This window comes from Saimiri boliviensis, chromosome 11 (assembly GCF_048565385.1).
Source record: "Saimiri boliviensis isolate mSaiBol1 chromosome 11, mSaiBol1.pri, whole genome shotgun sequence".
In the NCBI taxonomy this organism is placed as follows: domain Eukaryota; kingdom Metazoa; phylum Chordata; class Mammalia; order Primates; family Cebidae; genus Saimiri; species Saimiri boliviensis.
Window position 1 is genome coordinate 83,437,120 of NC_133459.1, and position 15,677 is coordinate 83,452,796.

Here is a 15,677-nt window from a genome sequence, read left to right on the forward strand (position 1 = left end):
AAATCCCATCTCTACTAAAAATACAAAAAAATTAGCTGGGCATGGTGGCATGCACCTGTAGTCCCAGCTACTCAGGAGGCTGAGGCAGAAGAATTGCTTGAACCCAGGAGGTAGAGGCTACAGTGAGCCAAGATTGTGCCACTAAACTCTAGCCTGGTGATAGAGATACTCCATCTCAAAAACAAAACAAAACAAAAAAGAAACCAGAACAAGTTGTTGATTACCTGACGCAGTAAAAAGAGACATGGAACTGGAGATAAAAATTTTGGATTTGAAATCCAGGTCTGCTACTTACTTGCTGTATGAATTTGGATATATTACATAACTTCAATACATTTCAGTTTCCTCATTTACAGAATGCAATAAGAATATTTTATAAGAGTTGTTTAAAGATTAAATGAGATTAACGGGCCTTCAATAAATATGTTTATTTCTTTTTATTCCCTCCATGGATTCCTCCTCTTTTTGCTTTTGAATGAATTGCTTATAACCCAGCTTGGAAACAACTAATCTGAAGGTTTTATAATGAGAAGCAGAGTACCTGATTTTGAGGATTATCCATGGCCTTTCCTCTTCTTCCTCTCTGGTCATCAGTCATTTATTATATATTAGCACACCAGAGCGGAGGCAGAAAACAGAGAGGACACAGATTTCTCATGAAATCTTACTAAATTGGAAATGATGAAATCATCACACATACCTTTTCCCTTTGTTCACCAAAGTCTATAAGTAAAGGAATAATTGTGGTAAATCAAATCAGTTGGGTTATATTTTAAGAGATGAAACAACGTGACCAGACTACAGGACAATCATCTGACTATCTTCAAGTGGGCAGAAATGTGGCAACTAAAAATGTAATCAAGGAAACTCTATGAAAAAATAAATCCACATTTTACATTTAAATATCAGACCAGAAAATGATCCTAGAAGTCCCTACTAATTATTTGCCAAAGATATCCCCAGTTTCCCATTATTGGTAAAAGAGCTCATTGATTTATCATCAACAGTAAAGAAAACATAATAGAATTCATGAAGAAAGCTGTGATGTTACTGCCTCTAAAACATTTTACTCTAGTTCTGTTTGCTCCAACTTCAGAAAGATATAATGCAACTGGAAAAGGGCCAGAGAAACTTGGAACCAACCCAATGCCCATCAATGATAGACTGGATTAAAAAAAAATGTGGCACATATAGACCATGGAATACTATGCAGTCATAAATAAGAATGAGTTCATGTCCTTTGCAGGGACATGGATGAAGCTGGAAACCATCATTCTCAGCAAACTAACCAAGGAACAGAAAACCAAACACCTCATGTTCTCACTCGTAAGTGGGAGTTGAACAATGAGAACACATTGACACAGGGAGGGGAACATCACACACTGGGGCCTTTTGGGGGATGGGGGGGCAAAGGGAGGGAGAACATTAGGGCAAATACCTAATATATGCAGGGCTTAAAACCTAGATGATGGGTTGATAGGTGCAGCAAACCACCATGGCACATGTATACCTATGTAACAAGCCTGCATGTTCTGCACATGTATCCAGAAATTAAAATAAATAAATAAATAAATACAAACAGACAAGGCCCAGAGAAAAGAAGGCAAATTGGCAGGTGAGGGGAAGACTAGAAGCATCAGAATTCTTAGAAAATAGTCATGGATTCCTAGAATTGGGATTATTCTGAGACATAATATATACCATTTCCTTGTGTTTCCAGAATATTTCTGATAAATCCTAAATAGTTTACTTGTCAAAGGCCTATTGTACACTGGGGACTGACTAGTATCCTTCCCTGATTTGCAGCCTACCTCTAATCTGTTACCTCAGATTATATTCCCCAAATATATGTACTTCTCTTTATCTCCACTCACTCATACAGACCACTGCAGTGGCATCCTCACTGGTTATCTTATTCCACTTCTGCTCTTCACAGTCATGTTCTAACTTCCCAATCCACTGCAACAAGATTGATCTTAAACCTCAAATTAAATCATAACATTGGCTTACTTAGCATACCTTCAGTGATTATTTATTGACCTTAGGATCAAGTGCAAAGTAATAAACATGGTCCTAAATGACTGATTAATGACTCCTTCAATAGTATCATCTCATATACCTTTTCCCTTTGTTCATCAGTCTTTCCACACCAACTTTATTTCAGTTTATCAAAACAGCTACCATAACACATAACAATAACCTCCACTACAACTGCTAACATTTATCAAGTTTTTACCACATGACTGGCATTGTGATAAGTGCTTTATGTACATTATCATGTTTAATCATCATAAAAAATCTATGAGATAGTTATTTCCGTCATTTCACTGCTGAACAAAACCCAAATATTTAGAAACATTAAGTAATTTCTCCACAGCAAGGTAAGTGGCAAAGTTGGAAACTATATTATACTGCATATTCCAGGACAGGTCTTTTCCCCACCCCTTCCTGGGCTAACTCCTATCATTCTTTATGATCACTACTCATATGTCATTTCCTCAAAACAGCCTTCTCTCATCAGTTGATCTAAATTTCGCACCCATGTCATAGTCCCTTCTACTTTTCTTTTATAGAATGATTCAGAGTTTGTATATTTCTTTATGTGACTAATATCTGTCAAACCTCCAATAGACTGTAAGGTCCATGAAAGTAGGAACTGCATGTTTAAAAACGTGCCTGATATAATCAATATCTGTATAATAAATGACTGAAGATACTCATCAAACCTTCCAACAATAAGGTGTTAAATCACTCTATGGGAGAGCCTATTTGAGTGCATTCTATTAAAATATTCTTGTCTACATTAAACAAAAAGCTGTTCTCTTATAATGTCTATCCATTGATCCCAATATTAGCCTCTTGGCCAATAGTGAAAAAGTACATTTTTTTCCCTTTATAGCTTTTCAAATACTTTCGGCCAAGACAGTTTAAGACAGAGAAAACTGGTAATTATGGTTAGATATTCTAGATTTACTTCTAAACATCTGAATGCTAGAATGTGGAAGATAAGAGGATAACTTTTGAAATCAGAGACTCATCTGGGGCACATTCATGAAAATTAATTCTTTGTACATAGTAAATAATTACAAGAGGTAGACATGAAATACAGGTAGGACTGCTGTGCTTGACACATTGTATCACAAATTGAGTTCTAATTGGTATAAATCTAGAAACAAATAAACCTGGAGGAAGGCCAGTTAAAGGCAATTAATGGCTATATAAAAAGATTGAACAAAATAAAAATCAGCTACTACAATTACAAGATAGATGTCATGAAGTACAACCATATCTTCTCATATCTCTCAAGAATTTTCTTGGCAACAGAACTCTGAATTAGATGAACTATGTTTCTAAAATTTGGAAACTGGAAAGACAAAATGAAAGCTGGGAATTACTGAGAGCCAAAAATATTTTTTAGACATTTTATATATTTGAATCAACTCGATCTAGTCAGTAATTTTTTAAAGAAGGCTTCATGTGCTATCCTTAACAAGAAAGATAGAATCTCGAAGTTGGAAAGGTCTTTTTGTCTAATAACTTAGCGGATACTTAAAGACTCTCTACAACATTAACATGAAATAGCTATTGAACTAATATTAAAATATCTAAGCATGGCATAATGCAGAGATTTGGATTTTGAGTTTGGAGCTCTGTGTTTAAATCTCAGTTCAGTTACTTATTAGCTATGTAACTTTGACCTGGTTACTCAGTGTGCCCCAGATTCCTAATTTTAAAAATTAGAATAACAAAATGTATCTTTTAAAGCTGTTTGACAATTAAATGAAATACCATAATATAAAATGTCACTTAGCATTATATCTAGGACATAGCAAATGTTCAATAAATATTACTTTCCTTCCACTGACAAAAATCTACTACCTGCCATGACAGTCCATTTCGTCTTTGGAAAGCACTAGCAGTGAGTTCTTATATTGTGTGGAGTTAGTCCAGAACTATTAAATAAATAACACTTAAAAGTTTAATATGTAAGATGTTATTTTAAGAAAATATGTTCTTCATTAGCATTTTAACTTTGGATGCTAGCTTTATATATATTTCTTAAGCAATTTGTCACTCATAAATGAGTAATCTTAGAGAAATATAAGTTACAGTCATACTTGATTAGAAGCCTTTAATAATCTAATTCAGATAAATACTTCCTTGAAACTTTCCCAGTGATTCAGGATTAATTGGGTATGGCAATGATCTTTATTTTTTATTTATTTATTTATTTTTTGAGACGGAGCTTCACTATTGTTACCCAGGCTGGAGTGCAATGGCAGGATCTTGGCTCACTGCAGCCTCTGCCTCCTGGGTTCAGGCAATTCTCCTGTCTCAGCCTCCTGAGTAGCTGGGATTACAGGCATGCGCCACCATGCCCAGCTAATTTTTTGTATTTTTAGCAGAGACAGGGTTTCACCATGTTGACCAGGATGGTCTCAATCTCTTGACCTCGTGATTCACCCGCCTCGGCCTCCCAAAGTGCTGGGATTACAGGCGTGAGCCACCGCGCCTGGCCGGCAATGATCTTTTAAGACTACACAGATGCTCTTCCTATTTTTGTTAACAATTAATGACAAAAAATGTGTATCAGAATTATCACATTGTTTTATCACAAGACTATGATTTATAATTATTTAATTATTTAAGCATATAAAACAACCATATCGAAAAAAAACTTTAAGTCGTAAGAAATGGTATTATCTATTTTGTGACAATTAATTTAGCACACTCTGTAAATAAATTCACTTTCCTGGTGTTAATTTAATTTTCCACTTTATATATGCTGCATAAGTTATTTTGTTAGAGAATATTTTGGCAGGCTTTCTTCATTGTAGAAGGTAAAATTACTTGTAACAAATCTGATTCAAATGCAACATGAAGCTTTGTTCTTCCATGGTAATATTAATTTAACAACTCAATCTTTATTTGAGGAACACAATTGTATTTTCCAGCTCAATATCTCTTAGTTTACCTCAACTTTTCAAATCTAAAGAAAAATTACCCTCAAGTTATTCTTTTATGATTTAATAAGCTTTTGAATAATGAAAAATGGCCAGGCGAGGTGGCTCATGACTGTAATCCCAGCACTTTGGGAAGCCGAGGCAGGTGGATCACTTGAGTTCAGAAGCTCAAGTCTAGCTTGGCTGACATAATGAAATTCCATCTCTTAAAAATACAAAAATTAGCTGGGTGTGGTGGTGCACACCTGTGATCCCAGCTATCTCGAGAGGCTAAGGCAGGAAAATCGCTTGAACCCAGGAGGCAGAGGATGCAGTGAGCTGAGATCATGCCACTGCACTGCAGCCTGGGTGACACAGCAAGACTTCATCTCAAAAACAAATAATAAAATAAAATAAATAATGAAATACCAGATATAGGTGACAGGGGGATGGAGGCAGCAAACCACATTGCCATATATGTACCTATGCAACAATCCTGCAAGATCTGCACATGTACCCCAGAACCTAAAGTACAATTATATATATATGAAAAAGAAAAATGTTAAGGTCAAATTTACATTGAAGCTATCAGAATAAACTAAAATCCAACTATTAGAAACAATGTTTCTAAAGGCACAAATGTAGTTTATATTGAATGAAAATGTCATAAATTGTGTTCCTCTCATTTCTCTTTTGTATAATTGGTTTTATTTGCCAACAGAAACATCACAAGGAAGTTCACATTTGTAGTGGATAGTAATTACTCTGAGTAACATGATTACAGCAAACATAATCATGGTTAATATGATTCCTAAAAATGCTTACAGTTGACTAAAAAAAAGAGCATAAAATTGGCTTACTGTTTCACCAATTTTTCCAATATTTCCTTGATCTCCTACTTCTCCCTGTCAAAAAAGAATATAAAGTTGCAAAAACGTGTTTCTCAAACTGGATTATTCATGACAGTTTCAATTATTTTTAATGAAATTATCTAGTCATAAGCTAGAAAAAGGCAAAAGAAATTTCAGTTATTTAAAATTTTGTTTTAGTTTGGCACACGTTTACCTATATAAGAAACCTACACATCCTGCACATGTACCCCAGAACTTAAAATAAAAATTTTTTAAAACTCTGTTTCAGTATTTCTATGAAATGTGGCCTACCCTTTAGTTTCATTTAAATAGTAATGTATCAGTCCAGTCTCACACTGCCATAAAGAACTACCCAAGACTGGGCAATTTATGAAAAAAAGAGGTTTAATTAACTCACAGTTTCATGGCTTAACATGAAGCATGACTGGGAGGACTTCAGGAAACTTACAATCACAGTGGAAGATAAACGGGAAGCAAGCACAACTTCACATGTTGGAACAGGAGAGAATAAGAGCAAAGGAGGAAGTGCCACACATGTGTAAGTCATCAGATCTCCTGACAACTCATTCTCTATCACAAGAATAGCAAAATGGAAATCTGCCCCTATGAGCCAATCATTTCCCATTGTGCCCGTCTCCAATTTGATATGAGATTTGTGGAGGGACATAAATCCATACCATATCAAGTAATAATCTATTTTCTTAAAAAATATTCTTCTATTCATGACTTTTAATCACTTTTATAAATAAAATTTTTAAAAATAAAATATTTATTGAGGTGTACTCTATAAAAGGCAGAGTGGTAGGCATTGTGAAAGATATGAAGAAGAATAAAATTAAAGCCTTTCCCGCAGGGATGTTCTACTTGCTCAAATAGGAAAGAATACATGCCACAGGTTAGGTGCTAAAGGAGGTGTTAGGAGCAGACACCCTGTGAACTCAAGCAGCTAGAGCTGGAGAAGTAATGCATGTTCATAAACTCTGAAACACAATTTTGCAGTCCATAAAGCTCAGAAAACTCAAAGTTTTTCACAATTCATCTGGTGGCAACCTTGACCTAACTTGGATTGATTTAGCAGTAAAGCTTATTTTATTCTGAATGAGGCTATTTACAGTCTTAATTTATTCCAATTAATCTGAACATACCTATGTTTCACTATAGAATTATTAATGCATCTGATTATGGTATGCTATCCCACACCCTTCTGGCAGTGGTAAATAAAATATATGCAACATATTACTTTTCAAAAATCCAAACATTAATGATTTTAATAATGGGTTATGAAGCTGTAAGTGGAGCCCTGAAAAATATGTGATACTTACATTGGTAATGAGAAAGGGCCATTCTTACCTCCTGGTGAGGAATGGCATTTGCAAGGGTATAGATTGATGAAAGGTAAAAGATTAAGTTCAAAGTACCAAACAGAGACTGACTCTAACAGCAATATACATTTTGTGTACAGAAACAGATAAAATACGTTATGTCTAAACTTAATTACTGTCTAAACATTAATAATTATATTCCAGTTAGGTGTTAAGATACTGAACTATATTGCAGCCAGTGATGACGTGTGGCTATTGAATATGTGAAATAGACTGGTCTGAATCTAAATGTGATATAAATACAAAAATACATCAGATTTCAAAGACTTTCTACTAAACAAGAATATAAAACATCTCAATAATTTCAATATTGACTACATGTTGAAAGGATATAATAGTTTAATATCGTGGGTTAAATAAAATATACTATTAAAATTAATTTTACTTGTTTCTTTTCACTTTTTAATGTGGATCATATCTGTGGTTCATATTGTATTTCTATTGGATAGTGGTGATTTTAAGCACTGAAACCTAATATTCATCATGAGTGATAACTGAAATAAACTTTCAAAGTCTACACAAATTTTCTTTTCAGTTTCTGTATGTATTTAGATAAATAGTAAAGAGTGAAGCATTGCAGTATGCTGTAATAACTAAGCAGGGAGCTCATTAGACAGCTTTTATGGAAAATTTATGGAAGAATAATATATGAATTATTAATTTTCTAGTATTTTTCTCTCCTTACCCATAAATCACCCTTCTTAAATTCCAAAAAAGACGAACCCTTTGTGCTACTTAGTTTTAAGGGAGGTTTGTGTTAACAGTCAAAAAGCAAAAGTTGTTTGCAGATTACTTGCATTCTTACTTTAGTTTTCAGAGTCTGAAGGTGAAAAGCTACTTGTCTGACAAATGAAAGAGAGGGAGGCTACTTCCCCAGGCCTAGGAAGAGAACACAGATCTAGGGTTCTGTAAAGAGTGTGATCCTTAACTAATTCCCCCAGGGAGAGTCAAGTCCCAGTTGGTAGCTACAGGATGCACTGAAACACAAATTTCAGTGACAGCTAGGGAGCAAGGAACATTACAGAATTTCCTCCATTTACTAGGCAACACTGAAGCCACCTAGATTTTGGAGTGATTCTAGGGAAAGTATATAAATAAGATTCCGTTTCTTGCCGGTTTTACTGGATGGTACCTCACAGTTGGATTTCTAAGCACTATTTGGCAGTACAGTAAAGGAGACTTGTTAATCCCTGTAAAGGAGAAGTGATTAAGCCTCTATTTATAAATACTACTCTCATATTTTCTGAGGATTTTTGTATGTAACTTGAGGAAGAGTCAGGTACACATATTCTGCCTCAGGATAATTTCAGCCTCATACATACTGACACATTAAAAATATAGTTTAGCTCACATTTCTTTATCAATCTCAAAAAGTGCTGTGCAGCTTCTCCTTAGATTCCAGCAACATGAAAATGATGAGTCTAATATAAACAATCTAGTTTTAGGAAACTCAGTAACAATGCTGTGACTATGTCAATTTATAGTTACATTTTAAACTTGCAAAACTTACCAATTCTTATAAATCAGTTTTTTTCAGGCCTCAATTTTGTACATAATAAACTACTGTATTACTTTATATTTGTTGGTGTTATAAAAAAATTATCCAAGACCTTGGAATTAAATAATGAGTGAGGTATCTTTTTAATATCATAAAATAATTAAGGTGACCCAGTGATTATCTAGTGTATATACTCAGACTCACTGTTTACTAGTGATTAAACGATCCAGACTTAGTAAAGGTATATTTACTTGTAGATTTCTACCCAGTAGAACTGATAACCCCAGAAGTTATGGTTTATTGCCCTGTATGTAACCCAAAAATCTTATCTAACATTTTTCTTTATTAAATCACATACATAGATATAGATATAGATACAGACATAATCAGAGATACACAAATTGAGCATCCCAAATCTGAATATCCAAAATCATAAATGCTCTAAAATCTGAAACTTTTTCAGAACCAGCATGACATTGAAAGGAAATGCTCACTGGAGCATTTTGAATTTCAGATTTTTGGATTTGGGATGCTCCACTGGTAAGCATGTATAATGCAAATGTTCAAAACTCCAAAAAAATCTGAAATCTGACACTTCTAGTCCCATGAATTTCAGACAGGGAATACTCAACCTGCATATAAATAGATACAGATATAAAGATACAGATTCTCTATTGCTTTTTGTAACAGTTTTAACATCTTACTGGTTCTTTTTAAGTTGATGCATTCATTTCATATTTGCATGCAAGTCATAATTCTATCTTTATAAAAATTATATTTTAAAACTGATAATAAAGTCAGTTGCTTTACCTTTAAGCCTTCTGGTCCTGGTTCGCCTGCATACCCCTTTTGACCGGGTTTTCCCTAGAAGAGACAGAGTAAAAGAAAAAAGTATATATGTTTAGTCACTCTCATTTTTGACAGTTTCCTAAGATATATGGAATTCAGACTATTCCTAAAATATTAAATGCTTTAAGATTATTTGATAAATGTATTTCAACATACTCATTCGCCATTCATTCTACAAATATCCGACTGTCTAGTAAGTGCCATGAACAGTTCTATATGCTGAGGATCGAGGACTGCACTGAGCATACCTGCCCTCATAGAGCTTATATTTTAGTGAAGATAACAACATCTTATAAAATAAGTAAAATAAACAGTATGTTAGGCAGTGGTAATATGAAAGGCAACAAATTAAGCAGGAAGGGATATATAAACTGTTGTGGGAGTTTCACTGAAAGTGTTTGTAAGATTTCAGGAAAGAAGCCTCACCGAAATCTGTTTGCAGATTACTTGTATTCTTACTTGAGTTTTCAGAGAGTCTGAAGATAAGAAGTGACTTGTCTTTGATGACAATGAGAATAAGAGAGACAATAAGAGAGACAGAGAGAGAGAGAAGCTATGTTCCCAGGCCTAGGGAGAGAACAGAGATCCTAGAGTTCTGTGAAGAGTGTGACCCATGACCCTTAACCTCGCTTAGGGAGTGCCACTCCCTGGGGCAGCTGACAGTTTAGTGGCATTTGAGTAAAAACCTAAAGAAAGGGACAAGTTGTATGGATATCTGAAGGAGAAGTATTCCAGGCAGAGAAAAAGGGCATGTGCACAGGCACTACAGCTGAAATGTGTGTAGTATGTTGGAGGAACCAGGAAAACCTGAAGAATTGAGAGGAGAAGACCAGAAAAGTGATGACGTCAAAGGAGGAAATGGGGGATGAGAAGTCAGGTCATGTAGGGCCTTGTAACTTGCAGTTAGGACTGTGACTTTTATCTGAGTGAGACAGGAAGCCTTAGACAAGCTTTAAGGAGAAAACTGATAAGATCTAAGTTTTAACTGGATCACTTTGATTCTAGGGTAGAAATTCAAATAAGAGTCTAGAGCAATAACCCAAGTAAGAGATGATGGGGGTGTGGATCAGGGTGGTAGCAGAGTGGTAAGATTCCAGATATAATATGAAGGTAGAGCTTCCAGGAATTGCTGGTGGGTCACATGTGAAAGGTGGGAGAAATAGAAGAATAAAAAATGAATCTCAAGATTTTAATGTAAGAGTAACAGCCCAAACGAAATGAGGAAGACTGAAAATAGGGTTGGAGGGTAAATAATAAGCTGAGTTTTGGATATTTTAGTTTGATATGCTTGTTAGACATCTAAGTGGAGAGATCTTGTGGTAGTTATACAAGTCCAGAATTTAACAGGTAGAAAGATCTGATAGGGAGAAATAATATTGGTAATCACCAGCATTTTGAATGGTATTTAAAGCCCTAGGCTGGATAAGGTAATTTAGCTAGTGAATACAGAGAGAAATGAGAAATCCACAAGCCAAGCTTTGGGGTATTCCAAAACTTTGAATTTGAAGAAAATAGAAAAATATGTAATTTGGTGCCAGAAAGTTAGAAGGAAAATCATGGAAGTAAAGAAATTGTTTCTAGGAGGAGAGAGTGATCTTGTCAAATTCTGAAGAATATAAGTACTGAGTAATAAGAGGACTTTGAGGATTGAGAAATGACAACTGGATTCAGCAATAGAGAAACCACTGATCGTATTTATCAGATCATTTGTATTGTACTGGTGGGAACAAAAGTGCTTTAAGCAGATAGAGGGAGGAGAAAAACTGAAAGAGCATGTATAGACAACATTTTGAGGAGTTTTACTGAAAAGGTAAAGATAAAAATAGGATAACACCTGGAAGGAAACTGAGACCAAAACAGTTTTTATTTTTAAGCTAGAAGAACAACAGCAGCTTTATATGGTGATAGGAATGATTCCAAATAGAGAAAAGAACTAAAATGTAGGAGAGACAGACAGAATTGCTGGACCAATGATCTTGAGTAGACAAGAGGACAGGGTATGCAGTAAACAAGTGGGAGTTTTCCTCAGCTTAAAAAATGTCCTGTTCATCCACAACAATAGGAGAGAAAGCAGAGTATAGATAGAAGAAGGTGGAGAGATGCAATGGCAGAAAACCGTAAGTTCTCTTCTGGTTACTTCAATTTTCTCAGGGAACGAGGATGCAAGGCAAAGGCTAAGAATAAGGATGAGAGATAATTGAACAGAGTTTGAAGAAACAAAGTATACAGTAATAATTTAGAAAAGCAAAAGAATAAATATGTTTGAAGACAGAACTCAGAATGTAATAAAAGAAGTAATTATAATTTTTTAAGCAGGATGAGGAATAGGGATCATAAAGGAGACAAGACACAAAAGCAACAGAATCAATGCATTGGCATTCCTATTGGGGCCGATAGGCTGGATAACAAGAGAGAATGTAGTATTAGAAAGAAAGATGGTGGTTGGAGAATGAGAAGTTTAAAACTGAAAATGAGAGGTTGCTATCACTGGTAATGACAAAGTAAAGGATATGACTATAGCAGTGAGTAGCTGAAAAGAACAGAGGATAAGATCACGGGGGAGAGCAAGTCCACAGACGAGGTGGCAGGGGATGGTTTTGGGATGAAACTGGTCCACCTCAGAAGATCACCAGGCATTAGATTCTCATAAAGATTGCACAACCTAGATCCCTTGCATGCACAGTTCACAATAGGGTTCGAGCTCCTATGAGAATCAAATGCTGCTGCTCATCTGACAGCAGGTGAAGCTCAGGTAGTTTGATGGTTAATACTGAGCTTCAACTTGATTGGATTGAAGGATAAAAAGTATTGATCCTGGGTGTGTCTGTGAGGGTGCTGCCAAAAGAGATCAACATTTGACTCAGTGGGTTGGGGGAGGCAGATCCATCCTTAATCTGGGGGGCACAATCTAGTTACCTGCCAGCAAATAAAAAGCAGGCAGAAACCTTTGAAAAGGAGAGATTTCCTTAGCCTCCCAACCTCCATCTTTCTCCCATGCTGGATGTTTCTCTGCCCTTGAACATTGGACTACAAGTTCTTTAGTTTTGGGACTTGGACTGGCTCTCCGTGCTCCTTAGCTTGCAGACAGCCTATTGTGGAACCTTGTGATTGTGCAAGTTAATCCTTAATAAACTCCCCTTTATATATATCCTATTAGTTCTGTCCCTCTAGAGAACCTTGACTAATATAGGCAGTAACGTCTGCTCCCAGTCCATGGCCTGGGGGTTAGGAACCCCTGCTAGATTGGATTTTATTGCTGTTGTCAATTAAGAAATATTCTTATATTTTTCTTCTTAAAATAAAGTGAAACAGAACAACCCTCTGGCTCACATTCTGTTTTTACTACACATAAAAGCTATAGCCACTTACAATTGTATTTTGGACTTCTAGTAAAAACATTCTAATTTTTGCTTTTGCCTGCTTGAAATTATTGAATCGTTTTCTACCAAGCAAAACACAGAGAACTGAAAACCATCCTATTATTGTTAAATATCAATTGTTCCCTAATTAATTTAGATATACAGAACAAGAAAAATAGTTAGGAGCCTGAATTATTAGATATTTCTATGATATTCATAAAATCATTTCTTTTTTTAATTTCCACTGGCTGGTAAGAGCCTTAGCGAGACATTCCTTTTATCTTTAATGACAACCTTTCAAGCACTGTGTGGTATATTAAATAGAGTTATACATATTTATAGTATGGAAAGAGTCTTACTGGCATCTGGTATGAGCACATTTTCAATCTCTTTGAAATCAAGCAATTCAGAGTATCAGTAATAGGGTCATAACTACTTAAATTCTATCATAGTGTATTGATTTTGAGAGTGTTATACTTGAGCATGTAATATTAAAACATTATTTTAACACCTAAAAAATGGAAACAATATCTTACAGAGTTGTTTTCAGGATTAAAGATGATTCATATATTTACAGCAATATTAGGCCCCAAAATGATATTCAATTAATAGCGAAACAATAATAATTAACATTAAGACTGACTAGACCAGAGGTGAATATGGTTCTCCTGTTTGCCAAGGAAGTAAATTTTAAATAAGATCAATTTTATTGGGCTCAAATAACAGTTTTTCTGTTATATAATTCTCCTCACAAAAAATAAAATGAAAACCCTTTTTTTTTTTTTCCCAAGGGATAGTAGCAATATATGTGCTAGTAAGGTAAAGATGTGAAAGAAATAATTATAGTCTTTTTCAATGTAAAAGCATTTTAAGAACCAGTACTTTTGCCGCATATAGTGGCTCATGCCTGTAATCCCAGCACTTTGGGAGGCTGAGGTGGGTCGATCACCTGAGGTCAGGAGTTCAAGACCAGCCTGGCCAACATGGTGAAACACCATCTCTACTAAAAATACAAAAATTAATTGGGTGTGGTAGTGCACGCCTGTAATTCCAGCTACTTGGGAGGCTGAGGGAGGAGAATCACTTGAACCTGGGAGGCGGAGGTTGCAGTGAGACGAGATTGGTGCCACTGCACTCTAGCCTGGATGACAGAGCAAGACTCTGTCTCAAAAAGAAAAGAACCAGTATTCTATGATGTTGTCAAGAAAAGAAATGAGATGTATTTCTTGTGAGTCTAATGCCTCTTAAATGTAACACATATACCTTAATTATTTCATGATAAGGTAAACTTTAGTCACGCATACCAGAAATGTTTAAATAATTCATTTCTAGAACTTGAAAACAAATAATTCATATATCACTCATGGTATTATCTGATGAAAAAATTGGCAGAAAATGCATCTTATTAGCCTTTCATAATTTTACTAACACACTTAGAAAACAGAAAATCTCAGAATATTACTACAATGGCTAAAGTATTTACCTTCCTATTGCATTTTGAGAAATTTATAAATAATTTGCACAAATTACTAAGTCCATAGACCACTGAAATAACAAGTAATTATGTAGTAGCCATAACATCATTCAAAATATCTTTGAGACTTCCAGTTATTAGCCTATTTTATTTTGGGGATTATAAACAGTTTGCTTTCATTTTTGTTCTTCACCATAATGTAAAATGTTATGATGTTAAAAACATTTATAGAACAGCTATCTTCAAGAAAAATAATTGTGGAAAATTATTTATACGATACCTACTCTTGGCCCCAGCTCCCCAAAGGGTCCAATTGGTCCTTCTTCTCCCTTAAAAAAAGAAAATCAGAACATATTATGGCCTAAAATGAGTATTAAAAATGTAAACTCTAATTTTCTCTGTTTATTCTAAAATGTGAAGCTCATTCTGAGATGTGATGAAAAGAATGCTGTGATTTTCTTGTACTTTGAACTCTACTACCCCAGGACACTTTAGGTTTTTTGTGTGAACCTGATGCATTCTTATAAGGACCAAAAACTATATGAATGGATAGAGACTGAAGATGAACATAGAAAAAAATGTATTCATAATTCTCTAAGAGAATTAAAAAGCAATGTTTTTACTCCATTTACAGACATATTTACTAAATACATTGATTTATCTTTAAAAAAAGTTTTTTTTCCTGAACAGTACAAATAGATCTCCCTAGAATTACATAGTATATATTATTTGTTTGGTAAACATTTTGTTCAATTCACAATTAAATTAAAATACAATTTATTTGTGAATTGAGCAAAAATATAAAGTAGTCACAAATAGTAAATATAAATTCTAGTACATATGAGTGAGATTCTGGGTTCAGATTCTTCAGACATTCCACTGGAAACCACTGACATAAATCATTCAATGAATTCAGAACACCATAAAATGATTCTAAATTCTATTCCATAACTGACAAAATTAAGCATTAATTTGAAGGCTGGGTGCAGTGGCTCATGCCTGTTATCCCTGAACTCTGGGATGCTTAGATGGGAGGATTGCTTGAGGCCAGAATTTCGACCAGCCTGGGTCGAAAGACCATGTCTTTACAAAAAATACAAAAACAGCCAGGCACGGTGGTGTACCTGTAGTCCCAGCTACTTGGGAGGCTGAGGTAGGAGGATTGCTCGAGCCCAGGAGGTCGAGGCTACAGCGAGCCAAGATTGCACCACTGCACTCTATCCTGGGCAAGTGAGCAAGACTCCGTCTAAATAAATAAATAAATAAATAAATAAAAGAAAATAAAATGGTAACTGGAAAT

The 15,677-nt window shown here is 35.0% G+C and overlaps 1 protein-coding gene across 2 annotated transcripts in view; it reads right to left on the bottom strand.

Moving 5' to 3' along the window:
- Window positions 1-15,677, bottom strand: part of COL24A1 (collagen type XXIV alpha 1 chain) — a 400,711-nt gene that overhangs the window by 193,632 nt on the left and 191,402 nt on the right. For both annotated transcript variants that reach the window (XM_074381116.1, XM_039473942.2), the window contains 3 exons: window positions 14,662-14,706; window positions 9,506-9,559; window positions 5,804-5,848 (listed from right to left, as the gene is read on the bottom strand). In XM_074381116.1, the coding sequence (XP_074237217.1) occupies window positions 5,804-5,848; window positions 9,506-9,559; window positions 14,662-14,706 (144 nt within the window). The remainder of the gene's footprint in view (window positions 1-5,803; window positions 5,849-9,505; window positions 9,560-14,661; window positions 14,707-15,677) is intronic.